At 46.4% G+C, this 17,681-nt stretch overlaps 1 protein-coding gene across 2 annotated transcripts in view; it reads right to left on the bottom strand.

Moving 5' to 3' along the window:
• Positions 1 to 1,601: 1,601 nt before the first annotated feature.
• LOC137560998 (beta-1,3-galactosyltransferase 2-like) overlaps positions 1,602 to 17,681 on the bottom strand; it is a 31,478-nt gene continuing 15,398 nt past the window's right edge. For both annotated transcript variants that reach the window (XM_068272196.1, XM_068272197.1), the window contains exon 2: positions 1,602 to 2,948. In XM_068272196.1, coding sequence (XP_068128297.1) covers positions 1,875 to 2,906 — 1,032 coding nt within the window. In that variant the 5' untranslated portion in view covers positions 2,907 to 2,948 and the 3' untranslated portion in view covers positions 1,602 to 1,874. The remainder of the gene's footprint in view (positions 2,949 to 17,681) is intronic.

Raw genomic sequence — 17,681 nt, 5'->3', positions numbered from 1 at the left:
GATCTCGCCGTCTATTTACAAGTTGCAGCACTGCGATCAGCAGCGCTGCACTGGGGACAGCTGTGTGACACGGCTGTCCCCCTGGGGGACAAGAGAGCGATCGGCTATCATAGGCAGAAACCTATGACAGCCGATCGCCATAATTGGCTGGCTGGGGGGAGGGAGGGAAGGGATTTAAAGAAACAGGGTTTTTTTAAATGACAACAATAACATTTATAAAAAATAAATAAACATGGGGGGAGCGATCAGACCCCACCAAAGAGAGCTCTGTTGGTGGGGAGAAAAGGGGGGAATCACTTGTGTGCTGTGTTGTGCGGCCCTGCAGCTTGGCCTTAAAGCTGCAGTGGCCAATTTTACTGAAAATGGCCTAGTCACTAGGGGGGTTTAGCCCTGCAGTCCTCAAGAGGTTAAGTAATTTTAAACAAGCTTAAAGGAACCCTGAGCAGTAAAAAATAGAAATGTGAACTTACCCAGGGCAGGCGCGACTTCACCATAAGCTGCCAATTACTGGAGCATCCTGCAGGACCAAGGAAGAGCAGAAGAGGAAACCGGGGGACCTCGTGAACTACGGGGGGCTGGAGGAAGCCCCAGGGAAGTCCAAATATTTTTTTACTGCTCAGGGTCCCTTTAAGTATATGTACAAGAAGGCTACACTAAAAATCAGTAATGATCTGACTCTTTTCAATGGATTACAAATGGCAACCCTTCCATGGCTCACTCCAAAAAATTATTTACTACCTCATTCTTTTGATCAGTGAACCAGGCCAAAGCTTATCAAAAAATGATTAATTGGGTATCCTGGTGATAACAGAATATTAGGAAATAGACCAGTGGTGTAGCAAAGGAGCTATGGGCCCTGGTGCAAGTTTTACACTGGGGCCTCCCAAGCACTCTATACATAACAATTGATACGGGGCACCAAAACCTGCCAAGGATAACTACGGTGTCAGAGGTGCAAGAAGGGGATGGGGAGCAGTTTGGTAATGATTACTACTATTCAAAGCATCTCTAGAAGTGATTATTACTAGCACAGGACCAATAGAAAGCTAATACTGCAGTTGAGGGAGGGCCCTTCTGGCCCAAGGGCCCTGATGTGGTCGCAGCCTCTGCACCCCCTATTGCTACGCCACTGCAATAGACCATCCGGTTCAGTAATTATTATTGAATTGGATGAAAATCGGTGCCTCTGAGAGCATGCCCGATCGACAATGTGACCAATTTCAGGCTGAAATTGGTTGCATGTATCGATCGGACACGTTGTAAGATGTTAGGCCATTGCGATCAATCGGGTGTGTGGCGGTAATATTAGAATGAGTGACAAACTTGACAAAACCTCTGGCACTGTTCCCTCTTGTGTATAAATGTCCCCCCCATGTGTGCATTTATACATTACCTGTCCTATATCAACCACCGGACGGTGCCCATCCATCTTCCGGTTCTTCCTCTTTCATTTGCGTCTCACACACTGCCAGTGTATAGCGCATGGCACATGTTTGACATCATATGCACCACGTACTAAACATCAGTGGCATGTGAGGTGCAAATTGAAGAGGAAGAACAGGAAGATGATTGGGCATCACACGGTGGACGACATAGGACAGGTAATGTATAAATGCACATGTAGGGGAACATTTATACGCTGGAGGGCAGCAGCAAGGTGACAGATGCGGTGGATGTCATGTGGCAGTGGACACAATCGAGAATCAGCCTGCGGAGTATGGGCAGCTGACAGATCTCTCTCTAATCAGATTCGATCAGAGGTAGATTTGCCTCTTGGCTGAATCTGCCCATCAGCACTAGATGTATGGGCACTTTAGCAAAGTTCCTGCCTTATCGAATCACATACATAGCTCATAAAATACAGTAGACATCTTTCACTTGCAGTCTGTGGAATTCGAAGTCCAAAAATCTGGCCATATTTTCAGCAGCTGATCACTCGAATAATGGTGAACCGTGATAAGCTTGTGAAATTGACATCGGTTATATTCTATGTAATGGCCATTGAATATACCCCAAGGGGGTGTTGTGGGTGGAATATGAAGCTCATATAGACAAATCCCCATGAAGGAATCCTCCATAGGGATGACTCGAATCCGTTGTGATACATCATAGATTTTTTTTGCCATGTCAGTTGAAAAGACATATCCAGGCCCAGCACAGTAAGGTGGGTAAGTGTCATTGGGGTAGATTTCCTTAGGGACATACCATTTATATGCTTTGCTCCTTAATGGTCCTGTACCAGTTACTATGTATCCTGTAAAATAATTTTGACGGACTGAAAGCTCTGGATGAAGAAGATTGTGAACCAGATAGTTAACGTTAAGGAACATATCATTGTCAATTTTTATAACATAGCTGGCCTTAGGGCAGAACTTAGTCACCCACTCCATGCCCAGTAAGGTCTTTAGGGACAGATTGTAGTAGGTGTCCATGAAGTCTTGTTGGACTATATCTCCAAAGGCCTCACTTTCCTCCTCCAGCATCATTTGAGTCCTGTCTGAGACCAAACCTGAAAATCCCAGCAAAAATATCCTCAGCACATCAACATCATAATTACTTTCATTGCCCCAGGTTGCGCGTATGGCATGTCTAACGTCCAAATCATGGAATTTACCAATTACCAGCATGATCAGGAAGGGCGTTCTCTCTTTGCATTTATCTGGCTGGTTGATAAGGAACTTATATAGATATGGGTAAGGTGGGGCCAGAGGATGGCGGAAGGCTGGATAGGTCTGATTGTTCACAGGCTGTTGGAATTCTTTTTTTGGTAATGCAAAATGTGGTTGTGGCAAACTGTTTTTCAGAAGAGATGTTCGTTTCTCAAAGTGAAACAAGAATCCAAAGAAAAACAGCAGAATGAGTGCAAGGATAGTAAAAAATCTCTTGATGCAACAGGGATTCACCATGATGTCTTCCTGTTTTCTAGAATCTGGACTCCACCGAGGTATCTGTAGAAAAATAATGACATAGTTACACAGAAAGGGTGTAAACTCATCTTAAGCAACTCTGTTTTCATGTTTCCCGGTTTTATATCCTTCTATAGTCTTCTCTTTATTCAAAATCAGTTGAGGCATTATTCTGGGAAAAATGTCCTCTACTTACATAACTATCAATTTTTTACACTTTGAAGTCAGAAGCATATCGACAGTATGTAGTAAGTATATTTAAAGTAACCCTATCAAATCAAGGGCTCGATTCACAAAAGGGTGCTAACTCAGTTAGCACGCCTAAAAGCTTTGGGCATGCTAACTACGGTGCTAAGCAGTTAGCACACCCAAAGCTTTTATTGATCGCACGCAAAGTTTAGCGCTGTGCGGTGCGCATGAAACATTGCACTGGGTGCGATCAAAATGTCACACCAGGTGCACTTAAACCGTCGCACCGTTGCGCCCAAAATGACACACTGTGCAACGTGTCGGGTGCACCCGGTGCGACATTATAGGCTTGATCGCACGCTCCTTACCCCACGGTTTGATCGCACCCGGTGTGACGTTATAGGCGCACCCAGTGCGACGTTTCACGCGCACCGCGGAACCCTTACATTTGCGCATGCTAAGGTAACGCTCGAAACTTTGTGCATCCTAAAGGGCTTTATGCGTGCTAAGGGGTTTTTAGGCGTGCTAACTAAGTTAGCACCCTTTTGTGAATCAAGCCCCAAGTGTTCTAAAATGACAATGCACAAATAATGTCTAAGTAGTTTTGTGACATTTTCCTACTTTTCATGTTAAATATCAGAGGCAAAAGCTTTAATTCATAGTGTGTAGATTTTAGCTATGTTTGGAATATCTCATTTGCAAAGGTATGAATCTGTATGAATCTCTGCAGTGTGACATGCTAAGAGCAGTGTAATAGTGAAGCAGAGTTATATGAAAACAAAAGCCTGTCAGGCAACAGGTTTCACACACACAATTACAAATGTTTATGTTGCACATGAGATACATTTCCTCTGCTCTCTGTGAGAGAAAGATCTGCCTGTCTCTGATTGAGCTTGCTGCACACAAAGGGTTAACAGATACACTGTGAGTGAATTCCCCCCTCCCCTCATAGCTCACGCTGGCATCAGAATTACAGCAGACTGCCGTAAGAAAAATGCGAAAGGAATTAGATAACAGTAAACACAGAGATAAGGCTTCAAATGTATACACCAGTACATTTCCTATCTTCTTAATTGAAAAAAAAATGTTAATCGATAGTGTTCTTTTAAAGGATACCCGAGGTGACATTTGACATGATGAGATAGACATGGGTAAGTACAGTGCCAAGCACACTAATAACGATGCTGTGTTCCTTTTTATCTTTCTCTGCCCAAAAGAGTTAAATATCAGGTATGTAATGGCTGACTCGGTCCTGACTCAGACAGGAAGTGACTACATTGTGACCCTCACTGATAAGAAATTCCAACTATAAAACAGTTTCCTAGCAGAAAATGGCTTCTGAGAGCAGGAAAGAGATAACAACTGTCAATAGTTCATAGCTTTTAGCTCTGGCGTACTTCAATGAATGTGTCGTTGAGCACATAGTAGATTTAAACATATAATAAAACTGTGGAATATCTTAAAAAGTCATTTTTAGGAGAAGAAAGATAGATGCAATTGTTTATTTAATTCGTTTATTTTCGCTTCAGGTGTCCTTTAATGTGGATCTCTGATAATGAAAGAGATGGTTTATGAGAAAACATGAGTTTGCCAAGATAAAAGTATGCTAGTTCTCTCTGATCTGTGCAGTTTCTTCTGGACCAATCAGATTGTTACTGAGATGCAAATAAATGCAAGTTGATGCAACACATTTTTTCCGACCTATTAGGAAGAATAAGATGCAAAAGACACAAATCAAGGCTCATCTCCCTAATGAGGACACTTAAAGGGGAACTGAAGTAAGAGGTATACGAGAGGCTGCCATATTTATTTCCTTTTAATCAATACCAGTTGCCTGGCAGCCCTGCTGGTCTATTTCTCTGCAGTAGTATCTGAATCACACCAGAAACAAGCATGCAGCTAGTCTTGTCAGATCTGACTTTAAAGTCTGAAACACCTGATCTGCTGCATGCTTGTTCAGGGGCTATGGCTAATAGTATTAGAGGCAGAGGATCAGCAGGGCTGCCAGGCAACTGGTATTGCTTAAAAGGAAATAAACATGGCAGCCTCCATATACCTCTCTCTTCAGTCCCCCTTTAAATAAAATGGAAGCGCTAAAGGCTGTGTGGCTAATTAAACAGTAAAGACAATTAACCATTTGCACACTCACACACAAACGTTCATTCAACATGAATAAAATTCCTTTTTCCTTATACCGCTTTTCTCCTGTCGGACTCAAAGCACTTGCACGGCAGCCACTAGAGCGCACTCAGTAGCAGTGTTAGGGAGTCTCGCCCAAAGAACTCCTTACTGAATAGGTGCTGACTTACTGAACAGGCAGAGCTGAGATTTGAACTCAGGTCACCTGTGTCAGAGACAGAGCCCTTAACCATTACACCATCCAGCCACAACATAGTTACCCATTATCCCTACAAAGGGCCAGATTTCGGGAAAGGCCACCAAGGCCTGGGCCTTGGGTGGCAGCTGGCCAGGGGGGGGGGGGGGGGCTGGACATAGAAGAGGGATTGCTGCATAAGGAAGAAGAGGCTGCAAATGGAATACAAAGTTTGCTAATATGGAGCAACACATGGAAATAGGGAGCTGTTACCCAAAGGACCTGTATAGAACTGAAGGAGGCTGTACATGAATGTTAGACATGGAAGAGAGGGCTGCACAGGGAATAGGAGGGGTTGCTGCACATGGAAGGGAAGCTGCAAGGGGGCGGAAAAATTATAAATCCAGCCTTGTCCCTACAGCCCCCAGAATAACAATCTTGGGGTTATGCCAGTTCCAAGCCTCGACTGGATTGCTGTAACGGTCCAGACACAACCAATTTGAAAGAAAAAGACGGCACACCATTGGCTGCAAACAGTTGCTTGTATTGTGGAACAAACGCTACATGTTACGGACCTGGTGGCACTTATGGTTATACACCTGATGAAGGGCCACTAGGTCTATAACATGTAGTGTCTGCTCCACAATACAAGCAACTGTTTGCAGCCAATGGTGTGCCGCCTCTTTCTTTCAAAGTGATTGCATCAAGACTAACCTGTCAAGGGTGCTACAGTATACTTCCACTCACACCATATGCACACACCAGCAGGAGCTGTGTAAATGCTGACAGTAGCTATGGGACTGTGAGAGAGAGCGCTGGAATTAACCCTGGCCAACAGGATTGCAAGATACAAAAGACACAGAATCCAGGCTCATCTCCCTAATGAGGGCATTCAAATAAAATAGAGGCGCTAGAGATGGTGTGGCCAATCAAACAGCAGTCAGTTAACACTATGCCTACCACTGGGAGGCAGATGGGCCCTTGATGCCCACTGGGCCCCAAGCACCTGCCTAGGTTGCCTGGTAAATGATCCTGCTCTGAGTTTCACCGTTGCCAGGAATTTTTCACCAACACTAAACAGTGTAAGACCTCCCAGAGATACCCCCACTCCACCAAGTTAAATGCTTTCTCGCTGTCCAGGGAGACCACTGCACTTTTGTTGTTATGATCAATGGCAATATTAGTGTATAATCTGCTCAAGTTAACATCAGTGCCCTTGCCAGGCATAAATTCTGACTGATCTGAACGTATCAGTGGGAATATATTTTTACTAAGTCTCCTGGCAAGAGCTTTTGCTAAGCTTTTTGCATCTGCGTTGATTAGGGGGATATGCCGGTATGATGTGCAATGGGTCTTTGTTAGGCTTCAGGATCTACATAATGAGTGTTTCAGCCCAAGATTTACGGGGATTATTATCTTCAAGTGCATCAGTAATGGTAACTAGTAATTGACACCAAAAGGTCAGAATAATGTTTATAATATTTTACCGGGAAGCCAGGTTGCATACTTGCCATGGCGTCCGATATTTCATCTAATGTTAGGGGTTCATTAAGGACTTCAGCATGGTCAATGGATTTTATTTAAATATTAATTCATGTGCATAGTGGAATAATTAGCTTTAGTTGCATAAAGGGTTTTATAGTATGTAAGAAATGTAGTTTAAATTGTGTCTCGATCCTCATGTTCTATCCTGTCTACCCCACTCAATCTAGGGATGGCCGTCATGGACATGGAGTCTCTGCCTGATAAATATTTATCGGGGGCGCCAGGCCCATGCAATCAAAATATTTTGTTTTGTTTTGAGAATTATTGGTTTTAGAATTATAGTTTTTAAATTAATTTTGAGAGTTATCATTTTGTAAATTATCATTTTGAAATGTGTTGTTTTAGAAATGTATTGTTATTTTAACCTCTCCCGCACCGACGCAGTACAAATCTGCGCCCAGCAGCTGGTGCTGTGGCCTTGACTGGACGTAGACTGTACGCCGCAGTAAATCGCGTGTCCCCGCCTATGCCGCTGATCTCACCCACCGTAATTCACTCGTTCTGCCTTCTATAAGACGGCAGAGCTCTGTGAGCCGGTCAGGAGCCGATTTCATTGGCTCCTGGCCCTGTCATCACTGTAAGCCAATCACATTGGCTCGCATTGATTGACAGGGTCAGGAGCCAATGAAAGCAGCTCCTGACTGCCGCACAGTGTAGCAACACATTGCTTCCTATAGCGTACTTATTGTACACGAATAGGAAGCACTCAATGGGGACATCTTGTGGCCAAATAGTAAAATTACACCTACTGTGTTTAGGGAATAAAATTTCTTAATATATATGTCAAGAGGGCATATTATTATTAATTTATGGGCTAAAAATTAGTGATGGATGTAAAACTGCAAAAAAATGCACCTTTATTTCCAAATAAAATATTGTCATTATACTAGGGGTATCATTTTAACGTTGCAATAACCAGGACAAATGGGCAAATAAAATGTATGGATTTAAATTATGGTAGCATGTATTATTTCCATTAAAATGCATTTAGAATAAAATAATTCTTAACATAATGTACCATCCAAGGAAAGCCTAATTGGTGGCGGAAAAAACAAGGTATAGATCATTTCTCTGTGATAAGTAGTGATAAAGTTATTGGGGAATGAAAGAGAGGAGCTGTGAAATGTAAACAATTCCTCTCGTCCATAAGGTAAAAAAATACCCACGGGCTGAAATGGTTAACTCTTAGTTTATTGGTATTGATAAAAGGCAAGGTTACACTAGGAAATAAGCAGAATATAGGCAATAAGTGGATGTGGCGATAATACATACACAATGTTAATAAGACTGCAAAACAGATAATATAATACAGCCGGTACACAGCAAGCATGTATAATAGAGCAACTGAGATATGTGAGGATGCAGGCTAGTGGTGTTCCATATGCTTTTCAACCCAACTAATTATTTAACTATGTAACATAAGACACCGAGATTGTCACAACAAGAACTGAGCAGCATGAACATACACTGTGGTTCCACCGGAATGTTTCCTAAAATACACGTCACAAAACGCAATACAATTACCTAGTTACGTAGATAATTTGGTTAAAAAAAGACCCCTGTGTCTATCAAGCTCCTCAACAAACACAAAAACAAAACACTGTCCTGACCCCGCACATATCGAAAATAGCCCTGAGGAAGGTGAAAAACCTTTACATGGTAAGCTTGGGCCAATTAGTCTTAAGGTTAGTAGTGACAAACAAACAAACAAACAAACAAACAGGTACTTACCTAAGGAGAGGGAAGCCTCTGGGTCCTATAGAGCTTTCCCATTTGTCTCACAGACAAGACAAGACACAGAACATTTATATTGTGCTTTTCTACTGGTCCCATTAACCCCAGCTCACCCACAAGCCTGCCCGCTCAGGAAAGGTCCGGTTTGCACTAGGCTAGCTAGTACAGGTGGCCGGCACCTCCCCATCGCCCGTGATCTCCCGATCCAGCCACTTATACATTACCCAGACTCCAGCGATCAGCGCAGCCTCCCTGCACAGCTCCAGTCTTCTCTATGGGGAGGATTGGGACTGCGCAGAATGCCATGACGTTGGCGACGTCATGTACGATCCTCCACACAGAGAAGAGAAGAGCTGTGTGGGGAGGCTGCGCTGATTGCTGGATCAGGCTGGATAATGTTTAAGCGGGGGGTTCGGGGGGTGCCGGCCACCTGTACTAGCTAGCCTAGTGCTAGCTAAAGCTTTTGCGGCCAATAGATCTAATAGATATCTCCTGGGACTCTGAGGCAGCGAAACCTCCTCAGCGGCGTAACGCTCAGGAGGGTAAGAAAAAAAACTATGAAAAATGAAAAGTAATTATATATGTTCTTATAAAGTTTTCCACTTACATATTCATCCTCTTGAATGTAAAATGACGCACTACGGCTTGCAACAGAAATGATTAAAAATACTTAACACATTATCATACACTACAAGTACCCCTCTAAACAAAAGCTGAACACGGGGGCGTTGCTAGTCCCAAAGATCAGTGGCATGTGCTCTGGATCTATTCTCGGGTGCCCCGGAGGACCCCCAGGCAGAGTCAGCTATGGTGTCTCAATGGCGGGCATGCTGGGAGCTGTGATGCACCAACTGAGGGTATGCTGGGTGCTGTGGTGTCTCTATGTAGGCATGCTGGGTGCTGTGATGGTGCCATGCTGGACTCTGTGATGCCTTTATGGGGACATGCAGGGAGCTGCAGTTCTTCTATGGGGGCATACTGGGAGTTGTGGTATCTGAATGGGAGCATGGGAGGGGGTCCAGTGGAAGGTCAGGGAATGCTATGGGGGAATGGCCAGATAACCTGGTAGCAGGCTAGCCTGCCCAGCAGAAAGCCAGTACTGCCAGCACCAAAGCCAGAAAACTCTGTCTAGTTGTGTTTAAGTGACACTGCCTATTTATGTGATATGCTGCATTTTTTTGTATTAACGGAGAGGGGGCTTTATCCAACATTTTGCTGGGCAGGCCTACTTACACTGCTGTTAAGTTCATGTAAATTTGGCTCCACCCATGACCACACCCACATTCCAGTGCATGGCCACACCCATTTTCTGGCTGGAGTACTCCGGATCTCTTAGGATACTAGCACGCCCCTGTAACATATCCCAGGAACCCAACAGCCATAGTGTTTCAAATTTGTTTTCATAGACTGAAAGATATCCCCCTCATTCCAAAAGTGTCTGCTGGTCTCTGAAATTTCCAGATATATCTACCCTCTTCAACAAAAGCCAAGTAAAAACCATGTTTATCCGGCAAAATGAAAGCAGATCAAGTAATATTGAAAATCCAGGTGAAACAGTGAACACAACACGCTACATGCCAGTAGTGTTGGACGAACATCTAGATGTTCGGGTTCGGGCCGAACATGGCCGCGATGTTCGGGTGTTCGACCCGAACTCCGAACATAATGGAAGTCAATGGGGACCCGAACTTTTGTGGTTTGTAAAGCCTCCTTACATGCTACATACCCCAAATTTACAGGGTATGTGCACCTTGGGAGTGGGTACAAGAGGAAAAAAAATTAGCAAAAAGAGCTTATAGTTTTTGAGAAAATCGATTTTAAAGTTTCAAAGGGAAAACTGTCTTTTAAATGCGGGAAATGTCTGTTTTCTTTGCACAGGTAACATGTTTTTTGTCGGCATGCAGTCATAAATGTAATACATATAAGAGGTTCCAGGAAAAGGGACCGGTAACGCTAACCCAGCAGCAGCACACGTGATGGAACAGGAGGAGGCGCAGGAGGAGAAGGCCACGCTTTGTGAGACACAACAACCCAGGCCTTGCATGAGGGCAAGAAGCGTGCGGATAGCATGCTTTGTACCGCCATGCAGTCATAAATGTAATAAAGATAAGTGGTTCAATAAACAGGGACCACGCGGCAACGCTAACCCAGCAGCAGCAGACGTGATGGAACAGGAGCAGGCGCAGGAGGAGAAGGCCACGCTTTGTGAGACACAACAACCCAGGCCTTACATGAGGGCAAGAAGCGTGCGGATAGCATGCTTTGTACCGCCATGCAGTCATAAATGTAATAAAGATAAGTGGTTCAATAAACAGGGACCACACGGCAACGCTAACCCAGCAGCAGCAGACGTGATGGAACAGGAGCAGGCGCAGGAGGAGAAGGCCACGCTTTGTGAGACACAACAACCCAGGCCTTGCATGAGGGCAAGAAGCGTGCGGATAGCATGCTTTGTACCGCCATGCAGTCATAAATGTAATAAAGATAAGTGGTTCAATAAACAGGGACCACGCGGCAACGCTAACCCAGCAGCAGCAGACGTGATGGAACAGGAGCAGGCGCAGGAGGAGAAGGCCACGCTTTGTGAGACACAACAACCCAGGCCTTGCATGAGGACAAGAAGCGTGCGGATAGCATGCTTTGTACCGCCATGCAGTCATAAATGTAATAAAGATAAGTGGTTCAATAAACAGGGACCACGCGGCAACCCTAACCCAGCAGCAGCAGACGTGATGGAACAGGAGCAGGCGCAGGAGGAGAAGGCCACGGTTTTTGAGACACAACAACCTAGGCCTTGCATGAGGACAAAAAGCGTGCGGATATAGCAGCAATGCTTTTTGCCGCCATGCAGTCATAAATGTAATACAGATGAGAGGTTCAATAAACAGGGACCGGAAATGCTACACCATCCCAGATGTTCATTGGTCATGTTACTTGGTTGGGGTCCTGGAGTGTTGCGTAGTCATTTCCAATCCAGGATTGATTCATTTTAATTTGAGTCAGACGGTCTGCATTTTCTGTGGAGAGGCGGATACGCCGATCTGTGATGATGCCTCCGGCAGCACTGAAACAACGTTCCGACATAACGCTGGCTGCCGGGCAAGCCAGCACCTCTATTGCGTACATTGCCAGTTCGTGCCAGGTGTCTAGCTTCGATACCCAATAGTTGAAGGGTGCAGATGGATTGTTCGACACAGCTACGTCATCTGACATGTAGTCCTTGACCATCTTCTCCAGGCGATCGGTGTTGGAGGTGGATCTGCACGCTTGCTGTTCAGTGGGCTGCTGCTGCATGGGTGTCAGAAAATTTTCCCACTCCAAGGACACTGCCGATACCATTCCCTTTTGGGCACTAGCTGCGGCTTGCGTTGTTTGCTGCCCTCCTGGTCGTCCTGGGTTTGCGGAAGTCAGTCTGTCTGCGTACAACTGGCTAGAGGAGGGGGAGGATGTCAATCTCCTCTCTAAAGTCTCCACAAGGGCCTGCTGGTATTCTTCCATTTTGACCTGTCTGACTCTTTCTTCAAGCAGTTTTGGAACATTGTGTTTGTACCGTGGATCCAGAAGGGTATAAACCCAGTAATTGGTGTTGTCCAGAATGCGCACAATGCGTGGGTCACGTTCAATGCAGTCTAGCATGAATTGAGCCATGTGTGCCAGAGTCCTACCAGAATCCTCATCATCCTCTTGTGAGCGTTGTGATAGTTGTTGTGATGCATCATAGTCGTCACCTTCCTCCTGGTCTGCTTCTGCTGACCATTCGCGTTGAATTGTGGAAGTCCAACGTGCACCGCTCTGGCCCTCGTCAGTGGTGGCATGAAATTCCTGCTCCAACTCCAGCTGTTCCTCCTCCTCTTCTTCGTCATAGCTGCTGGGGCCAGCGTTCCCTGAGGCGGATGGCCTGATGTTGGTACCATCACGCTGATCGTTTTCTCCTTCAGATTCCCCCAGTTGCATCATGACAGCTGTTTCCTTGATTTTCAACATTGACCTCTTCAGTAAACACAGCAGTGGTATGGTAATGCTGACTGAAGAGTTGTCACTGCTCACAAGCAACGTGGATTGCTCAAAATTTTGGAGGACTTGGCAGAGGTCCAACATGTTGGCCCAATCGGATCCACAGAAGCTTGGCAGCTGTCCGGATGCGCCTCGGTACTGCGCCGTCATGTACTGGACCACTGCACTCTTCTGCTCACAAAAGCGTGCTAGCATGTGCAGCGTAGAATTCCAGCGCGTAGGGACATCACACAGCAAGCGATGGTGGGGGAGATTGAAGCGCTCCTGCATCTTGGCGAGTGCCCCCGAAGCAGTACTGGAATTTCTACAATGTTTGGCCACTCGACGCACCTTCAACAGAAGATCGGCCACGCCTGGGTATGTACTCAGGAACCGCTGAACTACTAGGTTCATCACGTGCGCCAGGCAAGGGATGTGTGTCAGCTTAGCCAACCTTAAAGCGCGAATGAGATTACTCCCATTATCACACACAACCATGCCCGGTTTCAAGTCCAGCGGTGCCAGCCACAAATCCGTCTGTTCCTTTATTCCCTTCCAAATTTCCTCCCCTGTGTGCTGCTTATCCCCAAGGCAGATCAGCTTCAGCAACGCTTGCTGACGCATGCCAACAGCTGTGCTGCACTGCTTCCACGATCCTACTGCTGCTGGGTTAGCGTTTCCGGATGAGGTACAGCTTTGAGATGCGTTGGAGGAGAAGGAGTCAGAGAGGTAGGTGCTGCTGTTGTTATCCAGTGGGAGGGACGGCGGTGCAGCTGTTTGCGGCGTGGGCAACACCCGCGCCGTAGCAGGTGAGGAATCGCTGCCAGGCTCCACAAGGTTCACCCAGTGCGCGGTAAGGGAGATGTATCGACCCTGTCCGAACGCACTCGTCCAAGTGTCAGTGGTGAGGTGAACCTTGCAGGCAACGGCATTCTTCAAGCTTCGGGTTATTTTGCTGACCACGTGCTCATGCAACTCAGGCACTGCAGAGCGCGCAAAGTGGTAGCGGCTGGGAACCACGTAACGTGGGATGGCCACTGACATCATGCCCTTGAAGCTGTTTGTCTCCACCACTCGATATGGCAGCATTTCGCAGGCCAGAAGCTTGGCTATGCTGGCTGTTACTGCCACGGCCCGGGGGTCATTTGCTGGCAATTTCCTCTTGCGCTCAAACATCTCCGACACAGACAACTGAACCGTAGCGCTGCACACGGAAGGGCTGTTGGTTGTTGTGTTTGATGAACACTGGGAGACCTCAAGAGCACTACTCCGGAAAGTGACAATGTCAGCGTCGTCTGATGTTTGTGAATGTTGTGAACCACGCAATGGCTGGGCTACTGCTGCTGCTGAGGCGGGTCTGGTGGTGAGTCTGGTGAACCCAAGGGAGGCAGTGTTGCTGGTACCCTGTCCTGCCGCGTTTGCCCACAGAGTGGGATGTTTGGATAGCATGTGGCGGCTCATGCTGGTGGTGGAGAGGTTGTTAATACTTTTCCCCCTGCTCAGGCGAGTCTTGCACACCTTGCAAATCGCCATGGTAACATCCTCAGTGCAGTCTTCAAAGAAAGCCCAGACTTTGGAGCACCTGCCTCCTTGCTGGCGATTTCTGTTTCCTCCTCTTTTGCCTCTCACTCTAACTTCCACGCTTGTGGTGCCTGAAATTGCGCGCCGCCTACCTTGTGGCACAAGGCGAACTCGTGCAGCAGTGGGTTCTTCAACAGACTCATCTGTGCTGCTGCTACGACGGCGATGTTCTCGTTCACAAATAAAATCTGGGTCTCTGTCCACATTGTCCATACCCTCCTCTTCCATCTCCTCAAACTCGTCATATGTCATTGTGGGGGGCCGCCGCCGTGGAGTAGAGCTCCCCAGAACAACCTCTGCGCAGCTCACTCCAACGTCGTCTTCCAGATCTTGTCGGCCGACCTCCTGCAATTGCAACCCCTCCTGCCCAACTTGCTCTGGGATTTGGGTTTCCGAGTCCTCCTCGGACTCGCCTTGTATTTCAGTGCGCGGTGCATTTCCCACAGTTAATGGTTGTGAATCCGGGCACAACATTTCTGGCTGTTCCTCCATTGACCTTTCATAGGTGGAAGTTTGTTGGACTGGGAATAGCTCCTGCGAATACCCCATTGTGTCCTGAGGTAATTCATAGGACTGGTTATCTGGCAGTTGTGTGCGTGGTGTCGCTGCCGGTTGTGTCAGCTTTGTGCCCACTGGCTCCTTGTAACTGGCTGAGGACTCGGACCTCGTGCGTGATGTGCTGGTGCTGCTTAACCCACTGCTGGACGCTTGAGAGGTCATCCAAGTAATTATCTGGTCCTGTTCTTTTGGATTTGTGAGGGTTGTTGTCCTGGACAACATGGGCGGTATTGAGTGGGTTTTCTTGGGTGCTCCCCTGTGGCCTGTACGTGAACCGTCAGGGGAAACACCTCTTCCCTTGCCCCTTCCTCTTTCACCGGATTTCTTCCTCATTTCACTTATCCTTACAGTACACGCTGACTGGCAGCAGTACAGTGGCAGTACAGAAATGCTATACAGTACCACTATTCCCAGCAGCGACACAGAGCACAATGCTATACAGTGGCGGGTGAGCGGTGTACTACTGTTCCCAGGCCCAGCAGACACAGAGTGGAAGTAAACACAATGCTATATAGTCTGGCTAAGCCGTGTACACAGAGTGTCAGAAAACACAATGCTATAGCGTGGCTGAGCGAGGTGCACAGTGGCAGTACACACAATGCTATATTAGTCAGGCTAAGCCGTGTACACAGAGTGTCAGAAAGCACAATGCTATATATAGCGTGGCTGAGCGAGGTGCACAGTGGCAGTACACACAATGCTTTATAGTCAGGCTGAGCCGTGTACACAGAGTGTCAGTAAACAATGGTATATAGTCTGGCTGAGCGGTGTACACAGAGTGTCAGTAAACAACGGTATATAGTCTGGCTGAGCGGTGTACACAGAGTGGCAGTAAACACAATGCTATATATAGCGTGGCTGAGCGAGGTGCACAGTGGCATTACACACAATGCTATATTAGTCAGGCTAAGCCGTGTACACAGAGTGTCAGAAAACACAATGCTATATAAATGCTATATATAGCGTGGCTGAGCGAGGTGCACAGTGGCAGTACACACAATGCTATATAGTCAGGCTAAGCCGTGTACACAGAGTGTCAGAAAACACAATGCTATATATAGCGTGGCTGAGCGAGGTGCACAGTGGCAGTACACACAATGCTATATTAGTCAGGCTAAGCCGTGTACACAGAGTGTCAGAAAACACAATGCTATATATATAGCGTGGCTGAGCGAGGTGCACAGTGGCAGTACACACAATGCTATATGTAGCGTGGCTGAGCGAGGTGCACAGTGGCAGTACACACAATGCTATATATAGCGTGGCTGAGCGAGGTGCACAGTGGCAGTACACACAATGCTATATATAGCGTGGCTGAGCGAGGTGCACAGTGGCAGTACACACAATGCTATATTAGTCAGGCTAAGCCGTGTACACAGAGTGTCAGAAAACACAATGCTATATATATAGCGTGGCTGAGCGAGGTGCACAGTGGCAGTACACACAATGCTATATATAGCGTGGCTGAGCGAGGTGCACAGTGGCAGTACACACAATGCTATATATAGCGTGGCTGAGCGAAGTGCACAGTGGCAGTACACACAATGCTATATATAGCGTGGCTGAGCGAGGTGCACAGTGGCAGTACACACAATGCTATATTAGTCAGGCTAAGCCGTGTACACAGAGTGTCAGAAAACACAATGCTATATATATAGCGTGGCTGAGCGAGGTGCACAGTGGCAGTACACACAATGCTATATATAGCGTGGCTGAGCGAGGTGCACAGTGGCAGTACACACAATGCTATATATAGCGTGGCTGAGCGAGGTGCACAGTGGCAGTACACACAATGCTATATTAGTCAGGCTAAGCCGTGTACACAGAGTGTCAGAAAACACAATGCTATATATATAGCGTGGCTGAGCGAGGTACACAGTGGCAGTAAACAATGCTATATATAGTGTGGCTGAGCGAGCGGTGTACTACTATTCCCAGCAGCGACACACAATGACTGGGGGGGACCCTGGCTAGCGTGGCTGGAGAGCGAACTACCCTGCCTGCCTACCCAAAGCTAAACCCACAGACAAATGGCGGAGATATGACGTGGTTCGGGTATTTATTTACCCGAACCACGTGACCGTTCGGCCAATCAGAGCGCGTTCGGGCCCGAACCACGTGACCCGTTCGGCCAATCACAGCGCTAGCCGAACGTTCGGGGAACGTTCGGCCATGCGCTCTTAGTTCGGCCATGTGGCCGAACTCGAACATCACCCGAACAGGGTGATGTTCTGCAGAACCCGAACAGTGGCGAACACTGTTCGCCCAACACTACATGCCAGGCTAATCCTAGAGCAGAATGAACAAAAAAAAGGAATGTTTCGTTCAGGGAGTTCCTTTAATCCTCTCTATATCGGTGTGGCTAATCTTCAAGATGCTTTAAGCCTCTCTGTCAGCAAAAATGTCAAACGTAAAGGTCCTTCCAATCACAGTGATACTGAGATTTATTCTCAGGGCACAGGAAAAAAGGGCGCATATGGCTAATGGACAAAAAGGGCGCCGCCATAGACCGCAATGCAAAATATCGGCTATTGGGCGCCCGACAGGAAATTTGGATGCCCAAGAAATAGCGGTTGCAGGAATCGTGTTAACAAAAGTTTTCGTTTACAAAATAAGGTTTATTACAAATATTGTGATAAATTCGTTTTGACTTTGTGTTTTACTTATTTTTTCATTTTTAAATTTCGCTTTCAGGAGATTTTACTTATTTTTTTCGTTTTTAAATTTTGCTTTCAGGACTGTAACAAGTAAATTTTCGTTAACACTTATTTTATCATTTCAAAATTCGTTTTCATACGTATAATGCTTAAATATCGTTTTCAACCTTATTCTATTATAAATACATCGCTTTTAATATTAAC

Source organism: Hyperolius riggenbachi, chromosome 3 (genome assembly GCF_040937935.1).
Source record: "Hyperolius riggenbachi isolate aHypRig1 chromosome 3, aHypRig1.pri, whole genome shotgun sequence".
NCBI classification, from domain to species: domain Eukaryota; kingdom Metazoa; phylum Chordata; class Amphibia; order Anura; family Hyperoliidae; genus Hyperolius; species Hyperolius riggenbachi.
Note: the sequence above shows the minus strand (reverse complement) of the source record. Positions and strands in the feature narration are given on the sequence as shown.